The sequence below is a fragment of the Stenella coeruleoalba genome (genome assembly GCF_951394435.1).
Source record: "Stenella coeruleoalba genome assembly, chromosome: 3".
NCBI lineage: Eukaryota > Metazoa > Chordata > Mammalia > Artiodactyla > Delphinidae > Stenella > Stenella coeruleoalba.
Window position 1 is genome coordinate 75,065,292 of NC_137148.1, and position 19,675 is coordinate 75,084,966.

Consider the following 19,675-nt stretch of genomic DNA (forward strand, 5'->3'; position numbering starts at 1 on the left):
CTGGAAGCTGGGGGAAGGAAACCTAAGAAACGCAAGTTCAGTGCCAAAGTAGCTGATTTTGCCGTTAGGAGAATTCACAAGGCTCACAGCTAAAAAGTGAGGTGGCAGAGCAGCAGCCCAACATACCTACCCGCTGGGTTCTTTTCTGGAGGCAGCCCCTTAGGTAAACCATACAGTCTCCCAAAGCTTCTTGTCACGTTTCTCTTCACTGGTGTAACCACGATAATGCTAATGCCTTGTTTTAAGGATTCTACTGGGTATTGGGGTAGATTTACTTCATAACAGTTCATCTTTCAATTGGCTGGGGCTGTAATCACAGGAACTGACCCCCCTTCAAATCTAAAAATCCACAGATCTCATTTATATTCATTTAGTTTCTTCAAACATGACAAGTAGGGAGAATTCTACCGTGATAAAACCAGGATTTTGATATTTTCAAATGCTTTTTTAAAATTGAAAAGTAAACATCCAGGAACATGAAAATGATTTGGGCTTATATTCTAAATGTAGGTTAACTACACTGAAGTATATAAACACTCTAATTGTAATTGTAAATTACCATGTTGTGCAGGAAAACAGACATATGGTAGGTATCTTCATTCACTGAGCTGCACTACAGCTCTTTAACATTAATGGACATCTGATTAAAAAAACCCTAATTTTTAGCAATGCCTTTCCAACTGATATGTCCCAATACTCCTGCGTTTAGAGAATTGCCTTTCTTTTACAGAAACTACAAATTTGACTAAAAATGAAAAGGCCAGATTTATTATTCTAAAATATTGTTTTATAATGAGAAATTACCATTTAGAGACAAGAAAGACTAGAAGAATGAATATTTTTAGGAATCCTAGATTTTCTGGAGTCTTTGTTTAGATATATTTCTTGAATTTTTAAACTGTATAATACATACAGCAAATTTTTAAAAAAATCACCAGTAATACCTATTATAGATTTTTTTCCCTGTAATATACCTTTTTCCTTAAAAAATGACATCACAAAGTTTAATAAATTGTTTTGCCTCATTCAACAATCTTTTCTGAACTGTTTGTCAATTTTTACCCTATATGGTGTTCCTTTTTATTTATTTAACCCTTTGTTGAACACTGTTTCTAACTTTTCGTTGTTAAAATTAAAAAAAAATGCTGTGATACCACTCTTATCACTAAATTTTTGCATACATATAACAATTATTTTCTTATAAACATTATTTAAAAGTTGAAATGATGGGCCAAAGGAAAAGCACATTTTAAAAACTTCTCATATGAATTACCCAACAGCCTTTCATGAAGGTTGTACCAATTTACATGACCACAGATGGAATAGCCAAATACTTGTTTCTTTTATTTTGTTCATCACGACCACAACACTGTGTTCAAATTATTGTAGTTTCATAACATCTGGTACAACAAGGCCCTAACGCTTTACCTTCAAAATTTCCATATTTCCCCAAGTTTCATTCTTTCGGTTTAGAATCACTTTGTCAAGTAATACTCCCATATTCCACTAGGATTTTATTTGAATGGAATTGTAGTTTTCATTGTAAAAACATTGTTCTACATAGATAATACAATTTTGTACCCTAAAAAGAATTTATAAATGGATTCTGCTAAGGGAATCAGTACTGTTTAGTAAGACTATTTCTAGAAGAAAGTCATAAACAAAAGTGGCTATTCTGAAAAATAAATCCTTATGACACAGTTTTAGTATAATAAACAATGATGTATACTACACACATTTTAAAAATATGAAATAATAGAAAACAGATGCTATTTTAAGAGCAGGATAATGTTTTGGAATAAGGAGGGATCTCCTAACACCTCAAGTTTTCTTAGACAAGAAGTAGGAAAACTTCTAGGGAAGGGAGAAATTGTTCTTTATGATAAGAATCTAATTAAAGTGCCAAGGAATGATAAAAGCATAAGAACAATAAAGGCAATAATCAATACAGTATTTGGTCTGAATTTGAAAGACTTATGTAAGAACTGATTCAGGGCCTTTATACTGTACTGGCTAGAGATACCCAGAAAATACAGACTTGAAGAAAACCAGGAATTACCTATTAGTTTTCAAGGGAAAACTCTCAAAAGTAAGATGGCCAATGGGAAGGTGTTGCTTAAATTCTAAAATCATAGATCTACACAGTCATGGTCCCCATTGAAATGTGATGAAGGCTACCATCACCATCTTTGAAGAAAATGCACATATGTACAAACATGCTATTCTGCTTATACCTCAAAGAGGTTTGGCATCTTCAGGTTAAGAATACCTGCCTTGTCAAAAGGAAATACAAGATAAAGGAAACATTTGATACAGAAATTTTCAGAATGATGGCAAAGATCTCATTGAGTGAGTGGTTGGAATTTATGTTTTTAACTGAGGTAGGGGAAAATCTGGCAAATATGAAGACCTTGGACTGTTGTTTGGAACCTGCCTCTACTAACTCCTCCCCTGAAATTGTTCTAAGACATGTACCCGTAACATCTTTGTTAATGAAATGATATAGCTTACTTGATTTATGTTATTTGATCTCTGACATATGACACTGCTAACCACTGACAACATACTCTTGGTTTTTTGTAGTTTGGCTCCATTTTCACTAACCTACGTGTCTTGACAGTGCTCTACTTTCAGACATTGACGAGAGGAAGAAATACATATTGGAAGAAACTAGAAAAAAGCAATTAATAAAAATAAACCTAAAATTAAATAATTAGGAAATAAAAACAGTAAATAGGATTAAAAATAAAAAACTTGTTATTTGAAAATACCTGTAGATAAATTCTTTGTACGACTGATTAAGGAAAAAAGTAGAGAAAAAAATGGACAAGATTAGTAAGCAAAAAGAATACATAAACTCAGGTATAGTATATGGTGACAGAATTATAAAACCATAAATATTACATGGAGGTGTACGGCAACAGGTGTGAAAACACAGAGGGATTAATGCCTTCTGTTTAGTATACGATGACCCATATTGACCAATGTAGAAGTAGAGAACTGGAAAAGACCAATTTCATGGAAGAGATTGGAAAAGTGATTTAAGATGCACCACTGCAAAAGCCACCAGGGAGTTGGATAGTTGGATCAACTATCACAAATATCCTCTACAAAGCATTTCTGAGCTCAAAAGAAAGTAAGGGAAATTCCCAGGGAATAAACCAAACAGAGCTGAAAAGTGAATTAGAAAAAAACACATCTTTCAAGAAAAGGGGGAGAACTGGCAAACTCTTGTGTTTCAACAAGGGCTCTGGGTAGGCTCTATGTACTCTTTTCCTGTCCCATCCTCAAACCTTCCCCTGGAGGCAACGATTATCTTGGACTCTGTGTTCACACAAAGTTCTGCTTGGTTTTGATAGAAATAATACATTGACATAGTCTTCTGTGACCTGAGTTTTTCACTCAGTATTGTGTTCATAAGAATATCCCTATGTTTACTGATAACCACGTGGAATAAGAGACACAATTACTTTTCAATTAATAAACGGAGAGAAACAAAATATCCAAAACCATCTACGTTTTGGAATGTACCTTAAAGTCAATGCTAAGGAAAAACAAAGGGAAAAACAACACAGCAGTAAACTTCAACCTCCCTCCCCAAATTTTCCTAAACAGCTCCCATCCCTCTCCCTTACGTATTCTTAACTTCTTTAGACAACTAATGGAGGACTTAATGCTAAAAGCCTTTAAGTGAACCCCAGGGACCCGTTTCCCCGGGTTGGCCCTCCCCAGAAAGGCAGGCGCCTCAGCTGGAAAGCCTGGGGAGGCTCAGGGTGGTGGCTGGGGCAGAGAGGAGGGTTCCTCCCGCAGTGAAAGGGGCAGGGGTACAACGGTGTAAAGTAGGGTCCCCCATAATGAGGGACACAGAAATGGAGTCCCGATGTCAGGGGAAAGCACACTGGTCCTCTTGGGAGAGGAGGTCCGACAGTCCCCACCTCTGTCAGTGGGGAGAAATCATTGCTTGGCCGACTGCCCATCTTGCTCCAGTTATGGAACCAAACTTGGATGAAGTCCTTCTGCAGCTGGAGCTGCCCAGCGATGCAGCTGATCTGCTGGGGTGTGGGCTTCTGGCACTGCAGGAAGAGTTTCTCCAGGCTGTTTCCGATGTGTCTCTCCCTGTATGCCCGTCTGTGCTTCCCAGCCTGCTGCAGGATCGTCTCCATTTTGCATAAGCCCAGAAGGTTCTCCATGTCCACTTGCTCCAGCCACATCTTCAGCAGCAGTCGCAGCTTCCACATGTTGGTGAGGCTCAACTGCTGGGCCTCAAAGCACCAGATGGTCGTCTGGCTCAGCGTCCTTCCAAAAAGAGCCCCCATGAGCAACCCCACGTCGGCCTGAGAGTACCCCAGGGTCATCCTCTTCTGCCTCAGCTCCTTGGCCAACTGCTCCATCTCCTGTACGGCAGAGACGTCTTCTGGCAGCGCCAGCGTCGGGATGCACTGCAGGACGATGCAGGGCCCGGGGAAGGCGACCTCAGAGGGTCTTGGGAACCAAGCGCTCACCTCTCCAGCTCCGACCCGGGGCCGGCAAGGCATCATCCCATCCTGGAATTCGCACGGCGGGGGACCTGCGGACAGTGCCCACACCTCAGGGTCTGGGCACATCCCCGGCCTGACCTCTGGCCGGACCATCAGCCTGCCGGGGGCCGCCTGGGCGCTCAACTCGATTGGAGTGTCAACCCGCACCGGCACTGGCCCTGCGGGCCTGTCCCCACCAGTGCCCGGCATGGGGAAGTTTGAGGGGCTGTGTCCGGCCATGGGGTAAGACCGCTCAGAGCAGGGAGTCTGGTAGGAACGGACGGCTCTCGAGGCTTCGGAACAGCCACCAGCCTCGCCCTCGAGCCCCGCCCCCCAGTGGGCTGAGGTGGCAGTGCAGGCGGGAGAAACTGAGGCCGAGGGTGTGTATGGGAGCTGGCGGGGGAAATCTGGTAGATCCTACTGATAACTGCCTGGTCCCCAGGGTTAAGGGAGGGGCTCCCCTACCCTGAACTTTGCTTCCAACTCCTTCCGAAGTGCAAGTGTCTCTCTTGGGCTTTGCAGCTCCAAGCTGTCTGGGATCCCTTAGTCACTGAGTCCATCTTCTCCCTGAAGGGAACCTAGGTGTTTCCTTTCAGCTCTTCTGAACTCTGGTATCTAATCTCTTTTCTCCACGAAATGTGAATGACCGCTTCAGGCTTCACAAATATTTGTTAAATATCTCTATGCCAGGTTTTTTTTCTTTATGCTACCCCTTAATTCATTAACTGTCCCCTCACTGCTATCTTCATGGTCACAAGTACTGCCAACGTCTTTCCACCTGCACATCTTCAGTCCCTGTGCCCTAGGAAACCTAAGCATCCCTGCCTGAATTTCTAGTTAGCATCAGTTTACTGTCAGATTCTGTCCCTCACCCCCACACTCCGTCAGATTCCACTCTCACTGGGGCCAAGTTTCCTGACTAATTCCATGTTTGCCCCACCAGTCCTTCAAGTCCTTTGCTCCCCATCCTACCTCAGCTTCCTGGTCCAGAGTTTCCACATACAACAGAGGCCTATGTGTTTCATCTCTCTCCCCTCTGGAGACAGGTCTCTGGACTGGCCCTACCTGCTGTTCCCTACGGAGGACACTCCTTGCAATACCTTACTCACCAACATCAGGCTCCTCTATCCCTGACACCTCTCCCATCAGAGACCCAAGGATCTTAGAATATTTGTCCCTCCATCATGTCCCCGGCTCGGGTAACCAGCCCTAGGCCCTGGGTGGAGAAAGCTAAGGAGGGAAGGGGAAGAGAAGATCAGACCTCAGGTTCAAAGCTTCCAAGGAGGAGCTTTAGGAAAGAAGAGAGGACAGCGATCCTGGCTGGATAATCCCAGCCTCTTGCCCTTTCACTCTCCAACTCAACCATGATGAGGCTCTACTCTACCCACATCTACTGAAATTGCTCTTGATGAAGTCATTGGTGACCTTCCAACTGTCAAATCTGACAGCCTTTTAAAAGTCTTCATCTTATTAAACTTCTCTGCAGTATCTGACAATGCTGACTACTCTTCTTGCGCCTCTGTTTTAAATTCCATGAAACGCTGGTAACAGTCAAATCTGTATTTCAGCCTTGACTTTTCTTTTAATTTCCAGTCTGTATTTCCCATTGCCCCAAATCAAATTCATTATATGCATTTCTAAGCCCGCTGCTCCTCTAGGGCTCCCTGAGCTGGTTGACGGCATTATCACCCACTCAGTCACCCAAACTGAAACGCAGGAATTGTTCCTGACCTTTCCCATGCTCCGCAGGGCACCAAATCTTCCGTTGTGGGTCTCCTAAAACAGCTGAGCTCTACGATCTCCTCTCTAGCCTCATCTTACTGTTTTAATTTAGGCCAAATAATTTCTCACTTGCATTATCATAATAACCTTACAATTGGTTTCTTCTGCATCTCCTTTCAAGTTATCTTTCATACCTGTGCTAGAGGTAATTTTCCCCAAACCAAACCAAACCAAACCAAACCAAAACAAACCTAACCAAACCCAACCGAATGAAAAAAAAATCTAACCATGTCATTTTTCTCTTAAATTTTTTCAAAATCTAGCCCCTCTTTCCCCAATCAACAAGGTGGGCATTCCAAATCCTGAGTATGGAACACAGTGTTTTTCACCATCTGGCCCCCTCTTCCTTCCTTTCCCAGCCTCGTCTACCACACTTCCCCAAGCTCTCTGCACCCCCAGCTTACTCCATCCATGCTCAGTGGGAATACTTCACTTTGTAATAAAGATGCCACAATTTTCGTGGCTATTATGCTTTTCTTCATGCTGCTCCTTCTATCAGAAACAGCTTCCCCTGCTTGTTGGTCTCATTCTCTCATATCATTCAAGATTCTGCTCAAATGTCACTTCGACAGAGAAGCTTTCCCTGACCACTCTTTCTAAAACAGCAACCCTTGTCACTCTCTGTTCCCTTTATTAACCTACTCTTTTTTTTTATATTAATAGGTACTGCCACCTAATATATAATTATTTATCTCTCTGTTTATTGTTTGTCTCTGTGCTGCCAAGAGAGCAGGGATTTTGCCTAGTTCACCGCTGTGTCTACAGGGCCCACAAGTGTGCTTGGCTCAGTAAACTTTCCTGAGTAAATGAAGTGTGCTGTATTTCCAGTTACCTTTAAGTCACAGTTTAGAGGACACTTTATGGTGAGACCTTCCCCCAGGCAGAGTTAATTAATGCTTTTGTGGCCCCCTCCTTGTACTTGATATATGTTTTTACTGTAACATTTATCAGTAATTATTTATTTTATGTCTTTGTCTTTCCAGCTAGGTACTTAAGGGCATGCATGTAGATGTTATATAGCCTGGAACATAATAGAACCCTGAGTGATACACTGCTCAATAAATGTTTGCTGAATGAGTGAATGAATCCTCACCTCTACAGTCCTGAGAGTGAAGTACATTTAGTTTCAGTTTAACAATGAGAAACTTGACCCTACCAGGTGCCTCTCCGTACTTTCTCTCCTGTACTAGAACAGGCCCTTATGTAGATGGGGGTAGTAGTACTATGAGACTAAATTCAACTCAACACTATAGAAAATAAGGTTGTAGAAATGGCCTTGAAGCCATGGTAGAGGGAAAAAGAATCAAGAAATCGCTGCCATCTCTACAGGCTGTGTACTTGCTTATTTGTTGAATGCCTGCATCTCCACTGCAAACCTGGCTAGAATGTATGCTTGTAAAGAGCAAGGTCCTTGTCTGTCTGGCTTACTGCTAGATTCTCAGCACTTGGAACTATACTTGGCACAAAGTGGGAAGTCAAGAGATATCTGTTTAATGTTAAATAAATGAATCTCTGCAGCATTAATGATGAAAAGACTTCCGCATTTGCCTTGGGTTATGTTTTAAGATGACAGTCTATGAAAAACAGTTTGCAATATACAAAATTTCACTGCTATCTATTCTTTCCAAGTATACCTACATGCTGTTTTTTCAATATTACAAAGCAACCAGCGCCTGCTAAACACAATGAAAGGTGGATCACAAAGAGAATAAGAGACAACAATTATATAAGTTAAGGCCCACATAGTGAAACCAGCCCATTTGCAAAAGAAAACCACAGAGAAATGCTTCATAAGTTGTCTAAAAACAATAGGTAAGTAAAAATGTTTTTAGTGAATTGGAAAAAGTGAGGAAAGCTTCATTATATTAACTGAGATAAAACACAGTAGCTTAAAACATTTACTAAATTAAAAAGTAAGGGTATATGAACTTGATGGGTTTTAAATTAACTTGGATACTCTCTTAATGTTGTCTCTGTACTTGGTCGGATCTCATCTGCCACTGTGCCTATCTCCTGGTTTATGTATATGTGTTATTGTGAATAAAAACCCATATTCTTAAGAGAAGTCTTGACACCTCCTTAAAAGTATATTTAATGTGCTATAGAAATGGGGTGATCGGGGGAAAAAACCAGGAGCATATTTGGTTGGAACAGAAATAGGGATGAGGGAAGGCAGGTGATGGGAATGCCCAAGACAACCAGCCCTGTTTGGGCTGGGGCGCTTGAGAGGCTAATCCATCACCTTCAACAAACCCTGAGACCCCTTAGTAAGTGATTAGATTACAATGTAAGAATCAGGCCAGTCTTATCCATAGGGAATTATGAAGTAAGGATAAGAAACACATGGTCCCAGGCCCCATGTATTTATAACCTAAATGGAGGAGAAGAGAAGCTGTCAGGAGAGCAGGACAGCTACAGTTGCCCAAAGAGAAGTTAACGGTTTTCTATTATTAGGATCTTTGGAATTAAGAGAAAGTTAAGTTTTAAGCTGAAATACACAAAGCATCAGGATTTGTGAAATTAAGCTCTCCTTAAGTAGCTTCTAATCTAAGATGTCAAAAACAACTGCCAAGATCACTAATGGTAAGAAGCAGAAAACAGTGGAGGCAAAGTTCATGATAAATGTCCTTGTGGGTCTTGGTTCAAGTTTCATCTCTTTGAAAAGCTTGGCCAATACACTCAGGACTACAGTGATCTCCGTCCTCTCTGAACTTAGTGTCTTTCCATTCAGATACATTGTCTGCTTTATAAAGCCGGCTGGAGTTTCATGTCATGGCTCCGACCCAGGAGGTACGGAAATGTCTCTGAACAGACATCACAGATACCATTTATTCTGTACTTATGTGCCAAACAATGTGCTAATGCCTGAGCTATGCACAGTAGTCTGAGGATGGTAAGTGCATAAAAGCACCTGGATGAGAGGGAGATCTGGTTTTGATTTACATCATCCTATTGATGAGTTATCTCGTTAACCAGGAAGGTGATCCCTGCTTCCTCATCTCTCCAAATGCATCTCTCCCAAAGCTGCTCATGCCCCAGATGGAGGACACAGCTTTGCTCAGGACTATGTGAGGAGTTTCATTTCTCTGTCGGAGGCTCGAAAAAATACTTTTTGAATGTAATTAGATCAACAGAGAAGATCTAAGAATAATGTACAAGTCAGGCAGAGAGGGCCAGGCCCGCTAGATGGTGCCAATTTTATAGTTTTTCCCACTCTACATGTATCCTAGTAACTGAGCATTGACCAGGCATCAGTGTGTAAAGGCACTGTCACCAGAAGGGCAGGTATAGGTCCCCAAGAACCACACTAGTCAAGGAGACAAAAAGCAAAGGCAGGAGACAAGATCCAGAGATCAGTTACTGGGAAGTCCCTCTCTGGGTTTAGTAAGTAAAGTGAGAAACCCAGGAGAACGGTGATAACTGTCCAGTAAGGAAAGATGCCCCCACCTCACAGTGAGAGAGTTAACACCACACACCACAACAATTTAGTTCACTGAAACTACCTCAAAATACACTGAAATGATTAAACTGTCCATTCTCTGGGTGGATTTTCAAGTAGAAAACTATATAAAGCAAAGTGAGCGGGGGGACTCAAGATGGCAGAATAGAAGGACACGGAATTCGTCTCTCCTCACATATACATCAAGAATACATCTACAAATGGAACAATTCTCACAGAGCACCTGCGGAACATTAGCGGAAGACTTCGGACACCTAAAAGGACAAGAAAAATACCCTCATAACCTGTAGGAGGAAAGAAAGAAGAAAAAAAGAAAAGGAAGCAAAACAGGGATCAGCACCCCTGGCGGGAAGCTGAAGGTGAGAGGAGGTCCCTGCACTCAGAAAAACTCCCTCTCGGTGGGGAAATTAGCTGCGACAGAAAAGGACCTTTGGGGGATCAGAGGAGAATGCAGCAGACAGTTTCTGAAGGCAGGACAAGGTAAGAACTACACAAGTGGTCAACACCGCAGCTCTGCGCATTCCAGCCTGAGTCCTGAGTTGCCAGTTGTGGAGGGTGGGGCTTGGTGCTGGAAGGTGGGATTTGGAGTGCGGACCCAGGAGGGGACAGCTGTTGGCTGTGAAAAGACAGCCCGAAGGGACAGGAGTAAGGAGCTACACAACCAGGAAAGTCTGCGGGAAAAGTGCGGGACACCATAGAAGCAAGGCGTCATTGTTGAGTGGCACGCAAGGGGCGGGGCCCCCATTACAACCCCTCTCCCCACCTGCTGGCTTCTTCTGCCTCCACAGGCACTGGGAGGGGCTCCCATCTGAGTGGGCTTGCCTGCCCCTCGGGCCAGGGTCTCCTACGCCCACGTGGGCTCCAGGGGCCTGAGCGCCACCCATCCCAAAGCCTCCTTGGGAATCAGCCCTGGGCTCCCCTGCCTGGGACGGGAGTGTACTGATGCTGGCAGGGGCTGAATGCTAAAGTGTGGGGTTGGGAGAGCAGATCAGGGAGAGGAGCTCTGTTGGCTGCGCAGAACAGCAGAGGGGACGGGTGTCAGGGGATGCGTGGCTCCAAATGCCCCTAGGGGAAGCGTCATCTGCCTGGAAAGTGAGGCATCATTGTTGAGTGGTGAGTGGTGGGGGGCTGCCCCTGCCCCCGCATGCCAGCTCCTGCCTCCACGGTCTCTGGGTGGTACTCCTGGCACAGCGAGCATGCCACAGTCCGTTGCAATGGCCTGCTGGTCCCTGCTGCTGCAGGCAACTCACACACACCCCAACTGTGCCCTCTGGACCCCACCCTAGCCCCAAGCAGCCACGGCTTTTGCTCCCTCAGCTGGGCAAGGAACAGATGCCTAAGGATGGCGCACAGGCGGATGCGGGGTCAAAAGCAAAGCTGAGCCCCAGGGGTGGTGCGACTGAGGAAGAGGAATGGAAATCTTTCTGTGCAGCTGCACAGGCCATGGATTAAATCCCCAAGATCGGCTTGGTAAATCCCACATCTGTGGAATACCTGAATGGACAATGAGTGTTCCCACAGCTGAGACTGGTCTGGCCTTCACAGCAGTGGACTCTGGGGGCAAGAACATGGGGGAGTTAGGTCAGGTCAGGGTCTGAGCTGGCCCCACAGAGCCCACAGCAGGTCCAGAGACCAACCTAGAAGTACTGGAAGGCCTCCAGGGGAAGTCGGGACTGGCTCTGGTTCACTGGGGGAGCAAGGACACTGACAGAGCAGGCCCGAGGAAAATATTCTTATTACAATTATTATTTTTTGGGGTTTGTTTCATTTTGTTCACTTGTTGGTGTTGTTGCTTTTATTATTTTTTAACCTTTTTATTTTTTCTTTTGTATTTTTTTGCGGTACGCAGGCCTCTCACTGTTGTGGCCTCTCCCGTTGCGGAGCACAGGCTCCGGACGCGCAGGCTCAGCAGCCATGGCTCACGGGCCTAGCCGCTCCGTGGCATGTGGGATCTTCCTGGACCGGGGCACGAACCCATGTCCCCTGCATCGGCAGGCAGACTCTCAACCACTGCGCCACGAGGGAAGCCCTTCTTTTCTTAATATATATATTTTTTATTTTTCTATTTTTACTTTATTTTTGTTGTTTTGTGTTTTTTTCTTGTTTTTGGTCTTTGTTTTTTATTTTATTCTTTTTTATTGTTTTTATGTGTATATTTTACGTTTTCTTCACTTTCTGGTTTATTGTTTGCTTTGGTTTTTATTTTACATTTTTTGTTTTTGTTAGTTTACTCCTCACTGACTGTTCTCATTTTCTAATTATTTTTATTTATTTATTTTTGGCTGCGTTGGGTCTTTGTTGCTGCATGCAGGCTTTCTCTAGTTGCAGCGAGCGGGGGCTACTCTTTGCTGCGGTGCACGGGCTTCTCACTGTGGTGTCTTCTCTTGTTGCAGAGCACAGGCTCTAGGCACACGGTCTTCAGTAGTTGTGGCATGTGGGCTCAGTAGTTGTGGCGCACAGGCTTAGTTGCTCTGCAGCACATGGGATCTTCCTGGACCAGGGCTCGAACCCATGTGCCCTGCATTGGCAGGTGGATTCTTAACCACTGTGCCACCAGGGAAGCCCCTCATTTTTGAATTCTTTTGTTTGTTTGTTCTCTTTTTTTTCTGTGTGTGTGTGTTGTGTTGTTGCTGCTCTTTGTTTTTGCTTTTGCTATTTGTCTTGGGTTTTGTTTGTCTGTTTGTTTTGTTTTCTTTTTTTGTCCCTCTGGCTGCACTGTGCAGCTTGCAGGCTCTTGGCTCCCTGACCAGGGGTCGGGCCTGGGCCTCTGGGGTGGGAGCACTGAGCCCAGGATGCTGGACCACCAGAGAACTCCTGGGCCCAGGAAATATTAATCAGTGTGAGCTCTCCCGAGGTATCCATATCAACATCAAGACACAGCTCCACCCAACTGCCTGTAGGCTCCAGTGCTGGATACCTCATGCCAAACAACCAGCAAGACAGGAACACAGCCTAACCCATCAGCGGATAGGCTACCTAAAGTTGAACTAGCTCACAGACACCCCAGAAAACACACCACATGACGTGGCCCTGCCCATCAGAGGAAAAAGATTCAGCTCCACCCACCAGAGCGGATGCACCAGTCCCTCCCACCAGGAAGCCTACACAAGTCCCTGAACCAACCTCACTCACCAGCAGGCAGACAACAGAAGCAAAAGGAACTACGAGCCTGCAGCCTGCAGAAATGAGACCATAAACACAGTAGGTTAGACAAAATGAGAGGACAGAGAAATATGTTGCAGACGAAAGAGCAAGGTAAAATCCCACAAGACCAAATAAATGAAGAGGAAATAGGCAATCTACTTGAAAAATAATTCAGAGTAATGATAGTAAAGATGATCCAAGATCTCAGAATTAGAATGGAGGCATAGATTGAGAAGATACAAGAAATGTTTAACAAGGACTTAGAAGAACTAAAGAACAAACAATCAGTGATGAACAACACAATAACTGAAATTAAAAATACACTAGAAGGAATCAATAGCAGAATAACTGAGGTGGAAGGACGGAAAAGTGACCTGGAAGATAGAATGGTGGAAATAACTGCCACAAAGCAGAATAAAGAAAAAAGAATGAAAAGAAAGGAGGACACTCTCAGAGATCTCTGGGACAACATTAAAGGCAACAATATTCGAATTATAGGGGTACCAGAGAAGAAGAGAAAGGAAAAGGGCCTTAGAAAATATTTGAAGGGATTACAGTAGAAAACTTCCCGAACATGTGAAAGGAAATAGTCAATCAATTCCAGGAGGTGCAGGGAGTCCCATACAGGATAAACGCAATATTAATATATTAATTAATTAATTAATTAATATTAATATATAAATATATTAATCAAACTAACAAAAATTAAATACAAAGAAAAAAAATTAAAAGCAGCAAGGGAAAGGCAACAAATAACTACAAGAGAATCCCCATCAGTTTATCAGCTGATTTTTCAGCAGAAACTCTGCAGGGCAGAAGGGAGTGGCAGGACATATTTAAAGTAATGAAAGGGAAAAACCTACAACCAAAATTACTATACCCAGCAAGGATCTCATTCAGATTTGATGGAGAAATCAGCTTTACAGACAAGCAAAAGCTAAGACAATTCAGCACGACAAAACCAGCTTTACAACAGATGCTAAAGGAACTTCTCTAGGCAGGAAACACAAGAGCAGAAAAAAACCTACAAATACAAACCCAAAACAATTAAGAAAATGGTAACAGAAACATACATATTGATAATTACCTTAAATGTAAACGGATTAAATGCTCCAACCAAAAGACATAGATTGGCTGAATGGCTACAAAAACAAGACCCGTACATATGTTGTCTACAAGAGACCCATTTCAGACTGAAAGTGAGGGGATGGAAAAAGATATTCCATGCAAATGGAAATCAAAAGAAAGTTGGAGCAGCAATACTCTTATCAGACAAAATAGACTTTAAAATAAAGACTATTACAAGACACAAGGAAGGACACTACATAATGATCAAGGGATCAATCCAAGAAGAAGATATAACAATTGTAAGTATTTATGTACCCAACATAGGAGCACCTCAATACATAAGGCAAATGCTAAGAGCCATAAAAGGGGAAATCGACAGTAACACAATAATAATGGGGGACTTCAACACTCCACTTACACCAATGGATAGATCATCCAGACAGAAAATTAATAAGGAAGCAAAAGCCTTAAATGACACATTACACCAGATAGACTTAACTGAAATTTATAGGACATTCCAACCGAAAGCAGCAGAATACACTTTCTTCTCAAGTGCACATGAAACATTCTCCAGGAAAGATCACATCTTTGGTCACAAATCAAGCCTTGGTAAATTTAAGAAAACTAAAATCGTATCAAGCATCTTTTCCGACCACAAGGCTATGGGATTAGAAATCAATTACAGGGGAGAGACCGTTAAGATGGCGGAGGAGTAAGATGTGGAGATCACCTTCCTCCCCACAAATACATCAGAAATACATCTACATGTGGAACAGCTCCTACAGAACACCTACTGAACGCTGGCAGAAGACCTCAGACTTCCTGAAAGGCAAGAAACACCCACGTACCTCGGTAGGGCAAAAGAAAAAAGAAAACAACAGAGACGAAAGAATAGGGATGGGACCTGCACCTCTGGGAGGGAGCTGTGAAGGAGGAAAAGATTCCACACACTAGGAAGCCCCTTCACTGGCGAAGATGGGGGGTGGTGGGGGTGAAGCTTCCAAGCCACGGAGGAGAGCGCAGCAATAGGGGTGCAGAGGGCAAAGCGGAGAGATTCCCACACAGAGGATTGGTGCTGACCAGCATTCACCAGCCTGAGAGGCTTGTCAGCTCACCCACCAGGGCGGGTGGGGGCTGGGAGCTGAGGCTCAGGCTCTGGAGGTCAAATCCCAGGGAGAGGACTTGGGTTGGCTGCGTAAACACAGCCTGAAGGGGGCTAGTGCGCCACAGCTAGCCGGGAGGGAGTCCGGGAAAAAGTGTGGAACTGCCTAAGAGGCAAGAGACCATTGTTTCGGGGTGCACGAGGAGAGGGGATTCAGGGCATCATCTAAATGATCTCCAGAGACGGGTGTGAGCCATGGCTATCAGTGTGGACACTGGAGATGGGCATGAAAAGCTAAGGCTGATGCTGCAGCCACCAACAAGAAGCCTGTGTGCAAGCACAGGTCACTATCCACACCTCCTCTCCGGGAGCCTGTGCAGCCTGCCACTGTCAAGTCCCATGATCCAGGGACAACTTCCCCAGGGGAACACATGGTGCACCTCAGGCTGTTGCAACGTCACGCCGGCCTCTGCCACCGCAGGCTCGCCCCAAGTTCCATATCCCTACCTCCACCCCTGGCCTGAGTTAGCCGCAGCCCCCTAATCAGCTGCTACTTTAACCCCATTCTGTCTCAGCAAAGAACAGACACCCTCAGGCGACCTACACACAGAGACGGGGCCAAATCCAAAGCTGAACCCCAGGAGCTGTGCGAACAAAGAAGAGAAAGGGAAATCTCTCCCAGCAGCCTTAGGAGCAGCAGATTAAATCTCCACAATCAAGTTGATGTACCTGCATCTGTGTAATACCTGAACAGACAACGAATCATCCCCAAATTAAGGCAATGGACTTTGGGAGCAACTGTAGACTTGGAGTTTGCTTTCTGCAACTAATTTGTTTCTGGTTTGATGTTTATCTTAGCTTAGTATTTAGAGTTTATTATCACTGGTAGATTTGTTTACGGATTTGGTTGCTCTCTTCCTTTTTTTCTTTTTATATATATATATATATTTTTTTTTTCCCTTTTTGTCTTTTTGTCAGTGTGTATGTGTATGCTTCTTTGTGTGATTTTGTCTGTATAGCTTTGCTTTTACCATTTGTCTAGGGTTCTGTCTTTTTTTTTTTTTTTTAGTATAGTTTTTAGCACTTGTTATCATTGGTAGCTTTGTATTTTGGTTTGGTTGCTATCGTCTTTCCTTTTTTGTCCTTTTTTATTAATTCTGATTTTTTAGTTTTTAATAATTTTTAAAAGAATTTATTTTAATAATTTAATTTCCCTCCCTCCCTCCCTCCCTCCCTTTCTTTTTTTCTCACTTTTCTTTTGAGCTGTGTGGCTGACAGGGTCTTGGTGCTCAGGCCGGGTGTCAGGCCTGTGCCTCTGAGGTGGGAGAGCCGAGTTCAGGACATTGGTACACCAGAGAGCTCCCGGCTCGATGTAATATCAAATGGCGAAAGCTCTCCCAGAGATCTCCATCTCAATGCTAAGACCCAGCTCCACTCAACAACCAGCAAGCTACAGTGCTGGACACCCTATGCCAAACAACTAGCAAGACAGGAACACAATCCCACCCATTAGCAGAGAGGATGCCTGAAATCATAATAAGGTCACAGACACTCCAAAATATACCACTGAACACGGGCCTGACAACCAGAAAGACAAGATACAGTCTCATCCACCAGAACACAGTCACCAGTCCCCTCTACCAGGAAGCCTACACAAGCCACTGAAATAACCTTACCCACTGGGGGGAGACACCAAAAACAGTGGGAACTATGAACCTTCATCCTGCAAAAAGGAGACACCAAACACAGTAAGTTAAGCAAAATGAGAAGACAGAGAAACACACAGGAGATGAAGGAGCAAGGTAAAAATCTACCAGACCAAACAAATGAAGAGGAAATAGGCAGTATACCTGAAAGAGAATTCAGAGTAATGATAGTAAAGATGAAACAAAATCTTGGAAATAGAATGGAGAAAATACAAGAAACGTTTAACAAGGACCTAGAAGAACTAAAGGGCAAACAAACAATGATGAACGACACGATAATTGAAATTAAAAATTCTCTAGAAGGAATCAATAGCAGAATAACTGAGGCAGAAGAACAGTAAGTGACCTGGAAGATAAAATAGTGGAAATAACTGCCACAGAGCAGAATAAAGAAAAAAGAATGAAAAGAATTGAGAACAGTCTCAGAGACCTCTGGGACAACATTAAACACACCAACATTCGAATTATAGGGGTCCCAGAGAAGAAGAGAGAAAGAAAGGGACTGAAAAAATATTTGAAGAGATTATAGCTGAAAACTTCCCTAATATGGGAAAGGAAATAGTCAATCAAGTCCAGGAAGTGCAGAGAGTCCCATACAGGATAAATCCAAGGAGAAACACGACAAGACACATATTAATCAAACTATCAAAAATTAAATACAAAGAAAAATATTAAAAGCAGCAAGGGAAAAACAACAAATAACATAAAAGGGAATCCCCATAAGGTTAACAGCTGATCTTTCAGCAGAAACTCTGTAAGCCAGAGGGAAGTGGCAGGACATATTAAAGTGATGAAAGGGAAAAACCTACAACCAAGATTACTCTACACAGCAAGGATCTCATTCAGATTTGATGGAGAAATTAAAATCTTTACTGACAACCCAAAACTAAGAGAATTCAGCACAACCAAACCAGCTTTACAACAAATGTTAAAGGAATTTCTCTAGGCAGGAAACACAAGAGAAGGAAAAGACTTACTATAACAAACCCAAAACAATTAAGAAAATGATAATAGGCACATACATAATGATAACTACCTTAAACATAAATGGATTAAATGCTCCCACCAAAAGACATACACTGGCTGAATGGATACAAAAACATGACTTGTATATACGCTGTCTACAAGAGACCCACTTCAGACCTAGGGACACATACAGACTGAAAGTGAGGGGATGGAAAAAGATATTCCATGCAAAGGGAAATCAAAAGTAAGCTGGAGTAGCAATCCTCATATCAGACAAAATAGACTTTAAAATAAAGATTATTACAAGAGACAAAGAAGGACACTACATAATGATTAAGGGATCAATCCAAGAAGAAGACAGAACAATTTTAAGTATTTATGCACCCAACAGAGCAGCACCTCAATACATAAGGCAAATGCTAACAGCCATAAAAGGGGAAATGACAGTAACACAATCATAGTAGAGGACTTTATCACCCCACTTTCCCCAATGGACAGATCACCCAAAATGAAAATAAATAAGGAAACACAAGCTTTAAATGAAATATTAAACAAGATGGACTTAATTGATATTTATAGGACATTCCATCCAAAAACAACAGAATACACTTGCTTCTTAAGTGCTCATGGAACGTTCCCCAGGATAGATCATACATTGGGTCACAAATCAAGCCTTGGTAAATTTAAGAAACTTGAAATCTATCAAGTATCTTTTCCGACCACAACGCTATGAGATTAGATATCAATTACAGGAAAAAAATCTGCAAAAAAATACAAAAACATGGAGGCTAAACAACACATAACTCAATAACCAAGAGATCACTGAAGAAATCAAAGAGGAAATAAGAAAAACCTAGAAACAAATGACAATGAAAACACAACAACCCAAAACCTATGGGATGTAGCAAAAGCAGTTCTAAGAGGGAAGTTTATAGCAATACAATCCTACCTCAAGAAACAAATAACACCTCAAAGAAAAAACCTAACCTTACACCTAAAGCAATTAAAGAAGAACAAAAAAACCCCAAAGTTAGCAGAAGGAAAGAAATCATAAAGATCAGATCAGAAATAAAGGAAAAAGAAATGAAGGAAATGATAGCAAAGATCAATAAAACTAAAAGCTGTTTCTTTGAGAAGATAAACAAAATTGATAAACCATTAGCCAGACTCATCAAAAAAAAAAAGGGAGAAGACTGAAATCAATAGGATTAGAAATGCAAAAGGAGAAGTAACAACGGACACTGCAGAAATACCAAGGATCATTAGAGATCACTACAAGCAACTATATGCCAATAAAATGGACAACCTGGAAAAAATGGACAAATACTAAGAAAAGCACAACCTTCCGAGACTGAACCAGGAGGAAATAGAAAATATAAACAGACCAATCACAAGCACTGAAATTGAAACTGTGATTAAAAATCTTCCAACAAACAAAAACCGAGGACCAGATGGCTTCACAGGCGAATTCTACCAAACATTTAGAGAAGAGCTAACGCCTATCCTTCTCAAATGCTTCCAAAATATAGCAGAGGGAAGAATACTCCCAAACTCATTTTATGAGGCCACCATCACCCTGATACCAAAACTAGACAAAGACATCACAAAGAAAGAAAACTACAGGCGAATATCACTGATGAACATAGATGCAAAAATCCACAACTAAATACTAGCAAACAGAATCCAACAGCACATTAAAAGGATCATACACCATGATCAAGTGGGGTTTATCCCAGGAATGAAAGGATCCTTCAATATATGCAAATCAAGCAATGTGATAAACCATATTAACAAACTGAAGGAGGAAAACCATATGATCATCTCAATCGATGCAGAGAAATCTTTTAACAAGATTCAATACCCATTTATGATAAAAACCCTCCAGAAAGTAGGCATAGAGGGAACTTACCTCAACATAATAAAGGACATA

At 42.6% G+C, this 19,675-nt stretch overlaps 2 protein-coding genes across 5 annotated transcripts in view; both read right to left on the reverse strand.

The window, feature by feature from the left end:
* The window catches only part of ARB2A (ARB2 cotranscriptional regulator A), a 430,105-nt gene that overhangs the window by 108,135 nt on the left and 302,295 nt on the right, over positions 1-19,675 (reverse strand). The window lies entirely within an intron of this gene.
* On the reverse strand, positions 1,785-5,898 carry POU5F2 (POU domain class 5, transcription factor 2). The gene is given in 2 exon segments (XM_079918574.1): positions 1,785-3,824; positions 3,826-5,898. Coding segments are annotated over 2 exon segments (1,011 nt in total). The 5' UTR covers positions 4,758-5,898; the 3' UTR covers positions 1,785-3,745.